General features: G+C 39.1%; 1 protein-coding gene across 8 annotated transcripts in view; it reads left to right on the top strand.

Moving 5' to 3' along the window:
* The window catches only part of elavl4 (ELAV like RNA binding protein 4), a 90,296-nt gene that overhangs the window by 2,917 nt on the left and 71,735 nt on the right, over positions 1-15,644 (top strand). The window contains exon 1 of one of the 8 annotated variants that reach the window (XM_023339661.1): positions 14,085-14,373. The exons of 6 other annotated variants lie outside the window; for them this stretch is intronic. In XM_023339661.1, the coding sequence (XP_023195429.1) occupies positions 14,350-14,373 (24 nt within the window). In that variant the 5' untranslated portion in view covers positions 14,085-14,349. Of the gene's footprint in view, positions 1-14,084; positions 14,374-15,644 lie in introns of those variants that run through there. One more of the 8 variants, XM_023339660.1, reaches the window with a different exon arrangement.

Raw genomic sequence — 15,644 nt, 5'->3', positions numbered from 1 at the left:
GCAATATTGCTTAGTACCATTTAAATATTGCGGCGCATCAATAAATAAGCACATTTTCGGTCAAGGAAACACTTTTGATGTCTGTTAATTTATTGAGACTTACATTTGATCCATAGGTATTCTGAACAAACACCAAAATGTCATTTTCTTCAGAGATTTGTACGGCAGTGCGTGTGTGTTTGTGCAACAAGCTGCTTATTAAGTGTGTGGGCATCCTGTGGTCACAGCTGTAGGGCAGTGCATTTAAAGGAGCATTCAAAGAAATTAATTTCAAAAGCGATTAACAGGTAGCACACGGAGATATGCATGATTAATGACAAACATTCCAGCATTCACAATGAGCATTTGCAGGTTCAGTTTGTAGCTTTAGGGAGATTACGATGACTATTTTAAAAGAAGAAGTTAAATTTGTTTATGGGAAATTAATGATAAAAAGTCTAATTGCGAAATTGTCTGCTGACACTGACACCCAATTTTCATAACCTCACATCTATGAACATGGTGTGCTCCATGCTTCAGAGCTGAATGCTGTTAATTTAAGGAAAGCTCCACTGATTACCCACTGCAGGCAGCTGTCGTTCTCCATGTGACACTAGGCTTTGTTTGACAACTACAATCTTTTGTTTCAACATTCAAAACGAAGGCTTGCACAAACCCCACAACAACCCCATCCAAAAAAGGGGAGGTAAAAATGGCGGTTGGTGGCACAGACTCCGGCAAACATTTGTCACCACAGAATCTCAGCAGCCAGGAGATAGTTAGAGGTCATCTCTATTTCATAACAATAATTAGCTCCTTCCATCTGTGCTTCTCAGTGCATTTCCCCTTTCCTTGATTGCCTTGTTGTCTGTATCCAGGAAATTAGTTCATTTATGCTCTACAACCCTGCTGTCACCGAGGCACAAACAGGTGCAAGCACAGTGAACAGCGACACTGAAAAGAAGGAGACGCTCAGAGACGGAGGAACACAGAAATGGAGATATGTGCAAATTGCGGGATCAGAAATGATAATCGTGGCCATGAGCACAATGGCGCTTGATTAACACAGTGCTGGCACATAAAATAACAAACGTGGCTTTTGTGAGATGAGAGCGATTAGGTGATCGGCTGAAAATTTAAAAGTTGAAAAGTTGGAGGGAATAAACACAAGATGGTCTTTTTTTACTGCTTTCAGTCGCAAATTATTTGATGCAGTGCTCCCTGTCCAGCAAAAACCTTTCAGCTACAGGGTTTGTAGAGGGGTAAAAAAAAAGAAAAGAAGATACGCTACTGAACCATATCACGCCTATAGCATATCTCCCACTACAGTAGAGCGATTTATGACCACCCCGCTTCACATTTGAGTTCACATTCAGCATCACACGAGCTTGGGCTATGCAGCTTGTGCGAGTGCATCGTGTCATGTTTATGGTTGATGTGAGCACATGTGGTGTGTCGGCCACGGGAAACACACAGACACTCGCTACAAAGAGGCATGGGGAGGGGGCTCACATTTGTTGGAAGATGTGCACGTGTTGGCCACCAGTGCTGCAGGGAGGGCCTAGTGATCAGCAGCTGAGCCTGCGTCCCGCTGGGAGCCATCACTACAGAATGAAGCAGGTGTCTGCATGCTCATGTACACCCCTCATCCACCCATACACACCTTTTCTTCCAATACTGTACATAAATGCTGCAAGCCGGCTATACGTTCTCCTTTCGTTTGTCTGTAGTTTTTCAGTATGCCATTTTATCCCCAGGGATTTCTTACATGTGGCAATTTTGCTTTATGTTCTATGTTGATCCGCTCTGTGGATGATAGTGCAAAGGTTGTGCCTGTGATTTATGTATATGAACCTGGCAGTATGAGATGCCATAAACAAAAGGTTCAACACCCAGTGAAAGATCTCTTACATCATCTCTTAAATGATCAAAGACATTTAATTCTTAGTAGACTAAATGTGTATTCAGAACTAGACAACTAAAACAAACTAATATTATATCTTTAATAAAGAAATGCTTATTTCTTTATAAGTAATAAGATTGTGCTTTACAAGAAAAAGCACAATCTATAATCTCTGAACAAAAGGGTCACATCCACCAACAACAGCCAAAGTAGAAGTCAATCTGATATTAGTTCCACACTGACAGCTTGTTTTAAATGTATGGATTAACATAACTAATTTGTGATTATCACAGTTTATGTAGTAGCGGCTTAAACGTCCATAGTGTGTCTGTGAATTGTTGCAGTTTAATAGGTGGAAAAAAACGGCCTTACTTCCTGCTGCTTGTTTTAGTGTCTTAGAAAAGAAAAGACGTTTAATTTTAGGAAAAAATTTGTTGCCAACATGGAGCAATGTTTTCTCATCCAGTTGGAGTTATTTTGTTTAAAGGGAATAAATGCAGAGAGAATAATGAAACAGATAAGTCTGGGAAGAAAAAATAGTACTGTGTTTGCAAATCTGTCGAGATATTTTATCTACAAAAACTGGTTATGAAAACAATATCTCTGCGACTGTTTGACACGTTTACAGCTACATTTAGACAGTCCTATTCCCTGAATAAAATAGACATTTTTGTAAGATGCATTAGATCACTAAGCTTTTCTTGTAAAACTGACAGCGATTTCAAAACAGCTTTATGTCTGTATGCCAACCTTTCAAACCCTAACAAAAGAGGTATTAGTTGGTACAAGCCCTGTACTGACCTGTCTTCGTCTTTGATAATCTCACTCAGATGGCTTCTGCTCAGCCCTCTCCTTCAGACCAAAAAATCCACAGTGCAAACACAATCTCCTGTCTAAAAGGACATTACGTGGTCTTTTTTTCCCTTATTTAATAACAGATGCTCTTTTTTGTCACGCCTGAACAGACAAATACACTACTGTCATTTTAAAAACAGTCACATGAAGAAAAACCTGCTTTTTTGTTCAAAGCTGAGCGCCGCGTTGAAGCAGAGGCTCTGACAATACTGCCGATAGATGAGCGATTGTCTGCGTTTGCGATCGTGGCGCATTGATGAACAACACTGTTTCGTCTTAAAATTGATAGTTCCAATGCCGAGTTCGTTTTCATTGATTCTTTAATTGCCGGGGATGAGGCAAAGTATCTGCCGTTACCATGAATAAATGATGCAAAGAGGACGTGTGCATTAGTGCAAGAAAGGGAGACCATTAAAGTTACTGCAACCCACTTGCAGCGCCCTCAAACATATCCAACATTTTGTGTACCTGTACTCAAAGTACAGGTATACAGGTAATCAATGTTTCTTTAAAAAATATATATACATGTGATCTATTTAATTTTATTTGAAGCAAAAGCTTAACTTTTTTTCAGCTAAAATAACAACAATAATAATGTAGTTATTTTGATCTTGTAAGATAGAATTAAGTAAAAATTAAAAAATGAACTGCAACTACATTTTATATTTCTTAGAATAGTTTCCCCTTTTGCTTTTCTGCTCTTTGTAGACTTACACGGGGTAAAGCAAACCGATATTAGCTGGTCAGTTAGTAGGGCTATGTGCTCTGGTAGCTAGCTTGCAGTCAGCTGGTTGAGACACATACTGTATCTCTCATAAACTGCCAGCTTTAGTTTTAAAATATCCATCCAGCCATCCATGGTAACCTAGAGTAATGTAAATATTTCCTAACCGCTAGAAATGTGTGTCTGCCTTCTTTTGGCAAGCTGTACAGCTTAAGAAAACTCACATTTCATCATGATTAAAGGACCTCGGTCCGAAGGAACGGTACATCAGAAAGTTTTAGAAAGTGAGCATCAGTACTTCTTTTGTTCACTACTGTGAGAAAAACATAGATGCCTTCTTTCAGCCAGCTAACAAGCCTAATGGTGACAGGAGCGAGGTCTGCCATTATTTTGTGCTCTATATAGTTGAGGTGAAAACCCTTCCCCTGGGTCTTCCCTCACAGCTCCACCAGACTAGCGTCACAGAAATTAGCATACACCTGGTGGAACATAGTTACCTACTTGATTGTGCTATAAAAGAGCATTATCTTTCTGAAAAATACATAATACCACCCTTTTAAATATGTTGTTGTTGGTATAGCAAATTTCAAATAAAGTTTTGCTGAGGTTTTTTGTACAAAGTCCATCTATCTGTACTGTAGAGTGCAACCAGTTTTTGCATAGTACAGTGTGTGCTTTCCACCCTGACTCCTCCCTAAATCAACCGAACGTCTCAACAACACAAAATAACTGAAACATGTCTAGAAGCGTGTAGGCATTTAAGCCGAAACCAGTCGAGTTTTTTCTGGTGCATTACACCCTTTTCTCTTCAAGCATGAAGTGACATTTTCAGAGATGGATTTTTTTGCAGCGTGGGCATGCTGTGGTCCCCTGTGCCGATGGCCAGCCTTGTAAAGGACTCTGGATGCGTCTAATTTCTGAAAGGTTACCCCTTATCAAAAGCCACACGGTGCAGTCATTTATGCAGATCTGATAGCAAGATTTTTGATGGGGTCTAAATCACCATGACAGATAGCAGGTATTACTTTTTTTCAGCTTCAGGTCTAAGCAATAGAATCTATGAAAGAGGAAAATAGGAATCATTTCCATAGAGAAATTGTGGAGAGATGAGAAAACATAAAGAATGTAAATAAAAGCATTTTATAGAGAGCAGCAGTCTCGGGTGGGAAGCTCTGTGTGTTTAGTGTTAGTGTTGTGTGTTTGTGTAAGTTGAGGGAGTTGTGATTAAAGCCTGCACCAGATGGACCACAGCAGTCACCCTGTGAGGATGGATGTACCCCAACCGGGATCAAACGTGAAACGGGCTGCCGTCCTCACAGCCCCGAGCCCACCAGTAAACCCTCATGATCCTCTGACCCACAGCACTACAGTCACCTCTCATACACCCAATTCAAACCACAAGACGTTCCAGTAAAATATTTGTTCTCTTTTTCATCACACTTGAAGTGAATCAGAATGAAGCTAATGTTGCCTGTATGCCCATGACATGTAATTAAAACACAAAAGCAAGACAGAACTTTATGATCCATGTGAGGACTGCTGGCCTCCTGAAGTTGAATGTCACCTCAAGCTGCGGACCACTCTGTCGTCCAAATGGATGCTAATCCACCAGAGTCCTGTTGAGAATACACACTCGGTGCCAGAACACATGCCAGATCTAACAGTGAATGCATCTCTAAGCCTTCCGGGGCTCCACACAAGCCGCCTCGCATCTCTGTTCGGCTACAGCCTTAAAAGCTATTAACATTATTATCTGCTGTTTAAAACAGTCAGCTAATACTTATCATACGCCTTAAACTTTTTCACATTTTGTTACATTACAACCATAAACATCAAGATTTTTTGTTAGTTTTTTTTGGTACTGTGATATTTTTGCAGACCCCGTTCCTTGAGTACCACAGTTTTGCAACTTTTGAATCCATTTCTGCTCCTAAACACCTGAATCAAAAAGCTTAAATTCTGCTTTGGGTGTCAGCGAGTTTTGTAAAGACCTTGTCATTAACCATTAATATCTAAAAACTATCCCAAGCATATATTACCTCACAGACCACTGTTAAATGTGTCAACTAAAAATGGAAAGGCTATGCTACAACTGCACAGCCTATATGTGCAAGACGGCACTGTGATTAAATAAACATAAAATGTTATATCTCTATAAACAGAAATCTATGTGAGGAAAAAAACCAACAATACCAAGGTGAAACACGGTAATGGCAGAATTATGCTTTGGTTATACTTTGCTTCAGCATATACAGTGTATAAAAAGTATTCATCCCCTTGGATGTTTTACCCTTTGTATTACTTTTACAAATTAATAATCAAACAACAAAGTGGTTTTTTGGGTTTTTTTTTTTTTTTTACAAAAACAAACCCTATAATGTCAAATTTAAAACTAGTTTCTACCAAAACAATGACAATTACATAAAAATATTTAACATAGAACAAGTGATTGTATAAATATTCACTCCCTTCAAGTCAGTATTTAGTAGATGAATGTTTAACTCCAGTCACAGCACGGACAGTAAGGCCTCCACATCTGGAAACTGCCATTTTGCTCCGCCCTTCCTTGCAGGATCAGTTGTGAACAGTTCTTATCAAGTTATGCCACAGATTCTGTCAGATTGAAGTCTGGGCTTTGACTGGGCCAGAATGTCCACCTTGTTGTCTTCAAACCATCTCTGTGTAACTTTAGCTGGATGCTTTGAGTCATTGTCTTGCTGGAAAATAAATGTGACACTCCTTCTGCTTCATAGTGAGGATAGTGTGTTTCTGGTGAAGTGCAGTGTTTGTAAGGACCAAACTTAGCATCTTGTCTGGTGGCCATAAAAAACAAAGAACATTCTTCTTCCACTTGACAATGGAGTTTCCCAAACTGTAGTTTAGTCTTGATTTGAGTTTTCTTCAACAGTGGCTTTCTCTTTTCCATAAAGGTTTGACTGGTGAAGAACCCTGGCAACAGTTGTTTAAATGCAGCATCTCTTCCATCTCAGCCTGCTGAAGCTTGTTATTTCTTCTGCATACTCTTAATTGCCTACATTGTTAGAAACCTATTCTGTAACATTTTAAGCCTCGACAGAGCAGCTGTATTTAAAAAGAGATTAAACCACCGTTTATGGGATTTCTGTTGGAAATCATTTCATTCAGGAGTAAGCAAGTAAAAGTGGCGGAATACAGATGTACGACACTGTTATTAGACTATTATTAGTAATAAAAACCTAACAACAACAAAGAATCTGCATTCATTTACCCTTCTTATATGATTCAAATTCAACTAAATCCAACTAGGCAAACTATTTTAAAAAGCAGCTGCCTAAAGACCCCATTTTAAATACGGACATCACGCAGAACCTACATAGTGAAGCATTCGCTCACCATTTATCAAACACAGCTTTTCAAGTCGTGGCTTTCAAACAGCTCCCTGTCACATATGCGCAGTCTGCAGAGCTCCAGCCAAAGCAAACAGCTTTGAGTTAAAGTTGAAGAAAGTGGCTGTGACAAATGCAGCGGAGCCTTGTTCTGGGATCAGCGTGAAGAATTCACTTCTGATCTAAGGAGTTTCTAGCAGGGAGAGTGACACAGGCAGGGGTTAAGCTGACTGTGTGTCATGCCCACTGTCACACAGGAAATAGGATGTTAGAGCAGAGTAGCGCTCCAACTAGATTAGCTTTATTTTTTATTACCAAATAAAGATACTAAAGGAGTGTAGATTTATACAACATGTAAATCAGAGATGTACTTGTAAATTGTGAGGGTTTATTGTGTATTTCTTTGTGTATAGACTATCCAAAATGTGAAATATATCCACTTTTTGTTCTGCATACAATACACTGATGCTGTTTAATTGTGCCTGCATTGTCAATAATGACTGGCATATTTTCAGTCAGCAGGATGTTTCTGATTGTATGAGCTTCAAATCTATAGCTTTTAAATGTTAAGAAAATTCTTGGATTTTATTAAATAGTGGACCAATTTCCAGGGGAAGGCTTTAATTAGAGCATCAAGTGTGACATTTATAGTGAGCCTCAATGTTAAAGAAAATGTATTATTACCATTTAGAAAAATTTGAGCTTTGTGAATGGATTTTAAGGCATTCGTGCTTGACATGCACTCCTGACTAGTTTTTAACCACAATATCTTAGTTTCTTCTTGAACATGTTCCTATCTTGGACATATTGTCCTTTGAAAAGCAGCTTTTGTGGCAGAAACACGCCCATCTTTCTGTGCTTTTAAGCAGAAGAAAGGCTGTAGCTTCAACACGCATCACCAAAGCCGCTGCTTCACAAACCTCTGATCATGAAACTACCTAAAGAAACATTGTAAATGTGCTATTTACAAAAGTCAACTGAGTCCAAACAAGCTATTGTTGTGCGGAGAAGGCTACGTGTTATCATGTGAACAGCTTTTTGGTGTCTGGGGCTCGGCGACGCTGAGCTCGACACTGTCAGGGGACGCAGACACATTGAAGTCTGTGATTCTCATTTGCTGATTGTTACCGGCAGAGGGTGGACACCTGCCAGGAAAAAGGGCAGTCATCAGTCTGAGTAGTCCGGCAAGATGCTACTTCTGCCAGAACTTCAATAGACTAACTAAATCCATCCCTCAAGGGCGAATTAGAAAAAAAAAACAAGTAAAGGAGAAAATACTGCACTAATAAATGTATGAAGCTGTTCTGGTGCATCAGCTGCTGTAAATTAGGTGATATTTTGAAATGAAATTATTCAGACCCGATAAGGATTTCATTGTTCTCCTGAGCTCTGCTGAAATATGGTTTTGTCTCCGGTGAATGTGTTGCAGCCTTTCTGTGGAATGGTGATAATTTTGTTTGAAAATGTGTTTTCGGCCTCATGTCCCTGTTTGCATTAATTTCATCTGAACCAGATATGAAATTGCAAAGATGAGCTTTTCTCGCGAAACAAAAATATAAATAAATAAATAATCAACCAAGTAAAAAGTTTTCATTCCCCTTGTTAATAATTGAGGTATTTTCTTTCAGCGGACTGAGGTAACACCTCAACCGGCATCCTCACTTTTTATATAGAAGCCTTATTATGCAGAGTGAAACATAAGACAGGTGTTGAAACACTGCGCCTGACAGTTAACAAGACTCACACCGAGAGCGCCCACAATTATCACTGCCTGCACTCTGCATTTTTTAAAGCAAACCTGCAACACTGCACACGCTATTCTTTACCTTCTCTTTCACACTTGTTATCAGAACCGGCTGCTACCCAAGCAGCACAACCACAGTTCAGACCTTTAGATTCAGTATCAACAAACCAATTTGCCAGGAAGTGACAGAGATATACTGTGCAAGAGCATCTCAGTGCATAAGAGGAACAACACAGCCTGCAGTTAATCCATTAAAGTCTATGATTGGGAGGTTTAAGGAAGCTGGGGAGATTGGAGGGCAAGAGGAGTTCATGACAATTAGCTGGGACTTTGTTTTCCAAAGCAGCATCTTGGAAGCACAAGCTGAAAGCATTTTTATGATCCTGGCCTTAATGCTTCACATTGGCAGCTGCTACAAGTGTCATGGAACGACACGAGTTGAAAATGAGGGCTAGCCAAAGACAGGTTAGCAGTTTCAAAGTATATTGAGGTTTTAAAAGATGATGACTTTCAAAAACAGTTTCAAGGTTTAAAGTCTTTCTAATCAGAGAGTTGGGAAGCTGTGAACATTTTAGAAATCTTTTTTTAAAATTAAACTGTAGGTATAGTTACTGTGTAATATATGCATAATGCTTCTATCATATTGTTCCTAAGGTTTAAAGTACTTTGTACTTTAAGTGATGCCACTTACTGATGTGATGACTGTATTTTTATCCATAATTAAGTATGTGCCAATAAGTCTGCTTATGCTAGTTTTTTTTTTTTTGGCCTTGTCTTAAAAGTTTGGACTTGAATGTAGTGATGATGTTTTACTTGACTAGGACTTTTTATGGAGCTAATTATTTTTACCGTGTATTTCACAGGTTTAGTGAAATATAAACCAATTGTGCCTATAAATGGTTAAAACCATCAACTATATTCTATTTGGGTGGCAGCCATAATGGATACTGAACTCAGTGCATCCCAGTGAACTTTGACTTTCCCAGTCAGAATTCTCATGTCAAGGGCCATTGTTGTTCGTTTTTTTGTGAATTAGGAAAATCCATCTTGTGAATACAAAAGGTCTCCACCATTATATTTCTGCCTTACTTACAAGAAAGACAAATGTGTCTGTTTTCATATAATTGGGGTCAAGAAAACCGCAGACTGCAGCCTTGGCTCCCCAAGCAGATAACTTGACTTATTACCTTGCTAATCACAGCTTGTTAGACCTACATTTGCAGGGCAGCAAACTTGTTTGTCTATAAAGGGTAGGAAATGCAACAATGTGTAAATATAATAATTCTTTTAAAAAACTTGCCTAAATGTGGCAGGTGTTCATTTTACTGAAGTCTATGTATGTTGTTCTAAAGGTTATATCAGAGTCTCATACTGAATCATGTGCATGTGTTTGTGTATTTATTTATTTATTTGCAATGCTTTGGTCTTATGTATGTGTGTGTTTGTGGAGCTAAGCCAGAGCCAATAAGTAAGATGGGGTTTCCACATTGCTGACAGGGTGTCCAGCTCTCCTGGGCTATAGCCACAAAAGCTTTTTAACTTTCGTATTGCTGCAGGAGCAAAGAAATATAATTTATCTTCTAAAAAAAAAACGATTTAGCTTCAGTCATCATCTTAAAGGCCAAATAATGCATCCAATCAATGCTATGCACTTTTTTTATTAAATGGAAATACCACTAAACGAGTGGACCTCTTAATCATTAAGCCTAATTACTTATTTGACATTTTTGCTTTTATTCATTGCCATATTGCATTTGATCATGCAAAGGAGGAGAAAGTAGCCAAGCCCTATACTGCAGTGTTACTGACATTGAAGTTTGTAAGTATCTCAACATGGATTCCTCTAATGGAACAGTCCCCATGTTGTTCCATTATAATGCACAGGCACTAATATAACTCCAACTTTATGTCACGACAACAAGCACTATGTAGCGCGACACACTGTTGGGAACAGATTGCATTTATAGCTAATTTACTGAGTAGTGGCAGTCATTGTTGTTGCTTTCTAAAATCATGATCCTGCGGAGCAATCTAGTGAAATAACACGCCATGCAAGAAAACTGTGAGAGACTATTTTCCCTTTCAAATCATATTCTCATTTAGAAAAAAGCCTATTTAGATCACATCAGAGGCAGAGAAAACAACCTCACAACTCTGTCCATTATGAAATAGAAAAACAATCACCCATGTTATGTTACTGTAAAGAGAGACGCAACAAAAACAAAATTATCCGAGGTGATGTGTGACTAAGTCAATGTTGTGTTCTTTGGAGAATCAAATTAGAAAAAACAAAAAGCAATACAAGACATGAGTCTGGAAGGAATTTGGTACAAAGTCTATTTCTTCTCAGGTCCAACCCAAATCTTTAACAAAAAGGTCTGAGCAAAATGGATAAGAGATGGATGGAAAGCTGAGGGTCTGTTGTCTGTAGCATTCAGCTGCAAATTTAGCTTCCCTCTCCTCAAGCAGAGGAGATAAAGAAGCGTGTGACAAAGGAAAGCGAGACAAAGACACATTTCTATTTTAATCCATTTTCATTGAGATTCATTCCGTGTTACTCTCCCTCTATTTTGTCAAAATAAAGTACGATTGCTACTAGCCTCTAGACTACAAGTGCCAGCATATTTCCCTTTTTCTATATGAAACAATAGGAAGCTTGTACAACCCGCCTTTCCCTTGGCAGCGTGTGTGTGTGTGTGTGTGTACTACTCTGCCCTAATTGAGGGCGTAGTAGAGAGTCTCATTAGTATGTGAGGGACATGGTTCCACCAGGCTAGCTTGCTAGCTGCCGCTAACCAGACAGGTGGAGAGGTCAGAGAGGAAGCAGAGGCATTGTGGAGCTGCCTTTTTGTCTGCCCCAATTTTTTCTGCCAGGTTTTGTTTGCTCATTTTGAATTAATTTGAGTAGCTTATTGAACCCTTGGAAATACATGACTTCCTACATTTGTAGGCTACATGATGAAATGTTAATTGTGGACTACATAGACATGCAGTGTGTGTGTTATAGGAGTACGGATCACTATGAAGGGTTACAGCTGATGATGAATATTCAATTAGACAATTTTAAGTTAGGAGTGTATTGTTTGAAGGAATTCCCATATTTATTTGCACCCAAGTGAAGGTGTGTAAAAATCTTTGATAACGTTAGCTATTGCTATCTATAAATTTTGTATTAAATGCTTTTCGCCATCTTTACCATAGGTGCCTGTAACTGTGGAAGGTGCTGCAGTTCAGTTTTTTGATTTGTTCCCCCCGATACAAATAACCTTTACATGTGATTTGAAATTTCAACTCTACCATAAGTTTCAAAACATTCTCAGACTTTTGAACATTTTTGTAGGTCTACAGAAGGATAGTAATTATTGTTAAAAGTTAATATTCAGAATTAAGGTAGTATTGGCAAATTTTCTGTTTGACTATTGCTTTGGTGTTAGACTGATACCATGCCTGCATAATTCTGTATGTAACTCAAATGACTATCTGTTTCTATTAATAGCTTTTATAGGTTAAATGCATCTGTTTGTAAACCGGTGTGTAATTTAATTCCCATGATTTGGTAACGTAAAGGACATAAAGCGACATACGTCTCAGTACCTTGTGGGTTTATGCATGTGAGCAAATCTACATTTCAAGGTTCAGCCAAGAACATAACTGTAAAAGGAGGTAACAGCTCCCTCTTCCTGTCTGTATGGGATAAAAGGAAGGTGGATGATTTCAGTGAAAGGCAGCTTTGTACCCAAGTTATGAAAGATTTCTTTAAAAATGACTTCAAGATTTTTTTTTTAATCACAATATATTAGTTCAACTAAATGAACAGAGAACATTTACAGGTCAGCTTGGTTCTCTATTTATAGGAGTAGGAACAGTTTTCAAAGAGCAACTGGATTGGAATAAAATGAAAAGTAGGTCGGCTGCCAAATCAGAACTGGTCCTAGATTTTGGTTTACAAAGAAGCAGAATGAATTACTTGTGAAAAGAAAGAAGAGGCTTCCCGTGAATTACAGTAACAGTGAGCATAAATCCATGCAACTTCTGTGAAACAAAAAAAAAATTGACATGGAGCCAAGCGACCAAACTATCTATTTTATGCATAAAAACAACCAGCGTGGTGACACTTATTCTTCACATACACAAATAAAAAATAGTTTTAACTGCTCCCCTTCACATAATGCATTGCTACTGCCTGCTCACATATTCTCCTCCAAGCTCATCCCAGAGCGCCACCCCCCCTCCTCACCTCCTCAGCCAATCACAGAGCTGTGCTAGACATTTCTTAATTAGCTTTCATGAGAAAAAGTGGATTCTGGTTAGTGCGTCCATATTTTTTTCCCTATTGTACATCAGAGGACGGGGCTGTACGGACATCCACTCCCACGCTTTTGTTCAGTTTACTTCATTCATCTTCTCCAACACTCTCTCGCCTTTTACTAGCTTTTTTGTTTTTTCTTTAATTTGTGGGCTGGGAACGGCCTTTTTTCTTGCTCCCTACAACCAGCTGGCTGATTGATAATAGACATGGTGAGTAAGGGACACAGTAATTTTCATCCAGTCATATTATTACAGCTTGAGTTTTGCCTTATTTTAGCTTAAAACTGTAGAGCCTACCCCAGCATGTATTTGTATATCGCAATGCGTTTCATTTTGGTGTTTCACCTCAACATTAAAAGTGGCCCCCAACAGGCTATCACTTTGAAAACTTTCTGGAGGCGCACCTGTATTTATTTGCATAATTTATGAAAATATGTCCCGAATTAAATGGCAATGCGTGGGTATGAAATGGGGATATGTATATTGAGTCACTAAAGCTGCTTGGACAAATATGCACATTGAAAGTGAAAGCACATTAAAGTGAAATAAAGGAAAACTAGAAACAATCTGCCTATCAATGATACATCATGTTTATCTCGAATTTATTTGGGTTGTTTTATTACTGAGCAACCAAAACAATTGACATGAAGACAGAGTTTAATTTGTTCCAAAATCCATTTGTTTGATCAAAGTCTTTATGTCTTTGAGAGACAAGTATAGAATGAAGAGATATGGTTTGTGACTACAGCAGTGTAATGTACAGAGGATTTAACATGTGCCTGGTAATAGCTAATTTATATACACTGTGCTGCACAGGCATCCTATTACCATAACGCCTGAGGCTGCAATCACGCCGCTCTGCTCTGCTCAGTTCACTCAAGCACAGACTTCAGCTCCGATTGATTGCTTTGCTGGGATTCAGAGAGCCTTTTCTCTGCCAAAACAGCCAGAGGTTGGCGTGTGCCGAAGAGGGCTCGGAGCCAGCCAGAGAGCGAAGGTGTTAATGCTGAAGGGAGGGGTAGGTGACAGGCAATGCCACAAACCAATTACAGGCTTTCAGAGAGGGCTGCCGGAGTGAAGAGGGCGGGTTCTGACCGTCCAGCTGAGCAGGCGACTGGGCGTGAGGTTGTAGTGAGGGAGGGGTGTGGGGGCAAGGAGGGTTGGGAAGAGAGAGAGCGAACCAGAGAGAGCGCCTTGCTGCAGCTCAGCGCTCTCCTCCAGACTCATCATTCTCCTCACAGCATCTGCGGATGAAGGCAATGTCTGCTCCTCACAGCTCAGCTGCGAATTCTTCCACCGTGAGCTAAGATTCAGGATAAGAAGAGGAAGAAAAAGAGGTGAAAAAATAAGGAGGCAGTCTCAGAGAAGACAGGGAGAGAGTTAAACAGTGTAGGAAGGGGGGTTTCCTTTCTGACGCGTTGGTGTAACTGAGGAGAGAGGGGACTGTGAAACAACGGCTGGCATCTCCCAAATGGAGTGGAATGGGTTTAAGATGGTAAGGAAGGCTGCCAATTCATTTTGAGCGTTTCTCTTCAGCTAAAGCAGGTTTTATTATACATGTATTGTCAGTGTCTATAGTACTTGTGTTTTATACGCAGCCAATGAAGTGCCACAGTTCAACTATTTCGTATGCAGCGTGTGAGGTTCTTGCAGCGAAGAAGATTGCAGCAGGGGGTTAGTTTCAAAATTCTGGAGGCAGAAAATGTTGATGATAGGAGTTGTGTGGGTGTGTGTAGAGGAATGGGGAAAATGGAAAAAAAAAGGGAAGGGATGTGTTTAACTAGAAGATAGCACCCATTTTATGTTAACACCATGACTGTAAGTGTCTCCCACCCCGCCGCTTTGCTGCCTTTGCACAACTCTGCAGCAAGAAGGATTTTCCCCTGCAGCATTGTGGACTGTACATTTGTAAAAAAAAATAAATAAATAAATAAACTGGGTGGATTTACACATGTGAGAGAAAGTGCATCCAAAGTATTGCATGTAAGTTGCATGAGTCGAGATGCTGCCAAGCAGGGCAATGTGCACACAGTAGGAGTTTGTTTGCCTATGCAAAGGAAGGAAAACCAAATATATATGCTGGAATTTTGAACATCCACTGACTGCCTTCAAGTTTTATGTTTTTCTAGTAATACGTTAACGTGTTTGCATGACTATTGGGCAGTAGGCTTGGGCTGGTAGGATAACATTTAGTAAAATACCATGTTGTTGTTTTTTTTTTTACTAAAAAGCATGAATACACAGCCAATGTGTATTCAATATATAGAACCTATATGGCTTCTAACATATTATGACACATTCATTAGTTTAGTTAGAATAATGTAATCTGTAACATTTTGATTTTAATACATAACATTTAGCAAAATTATAAAGACATGCTGTCAAAGTTTGTCAGCATTTCATTCTGAAGTAAGAATGCTTCTTGTTTAGAGTGTTCTGACTTTTACTGTCCCACTATCTGCATAGTAACACTGGGAGTATAAACAAGCTGATATTAGCTAGTTTATCAGTTGGGTTGTCTATTGTGCTAGCCATCTTTCTATTACCTTTAGAAGACTTGGTACTGCACAATACATTAAATCACTGCCATTGTTGCAACAATAATACTTACAATATCACATTCACAAAGATCGGGTAGTGAATAAAATTGGGAGGATTAGCAACAGTGCTCTAAACTAGTTTTCTGTTGGTCACTGTTATGTCCATTCATTCAAAACATGACTGTAACAGACTTCTGGTTTTCAAACTAAAGTTGGTATCAGCATC

The sequence above is a fragment of the Xiphophorus maculatus genome, chromosome 9 (genome assembly GCF_002775205.1).
Source record: "Xiphophorus maculatus strain JP 163 A chromosome 9, X_maculatus-5.0-male, whole genome shotgun sequence".
NCBI lineage: Eukaryota > Metazoa > Chordata > Actinopteri > Cyprinodontiformes > Poeciliidae > Xiphophorus > Xiphophorus maculatus.
This window is presented reverse-complemented; position numbering and strand designations above follow the sequence as displayed.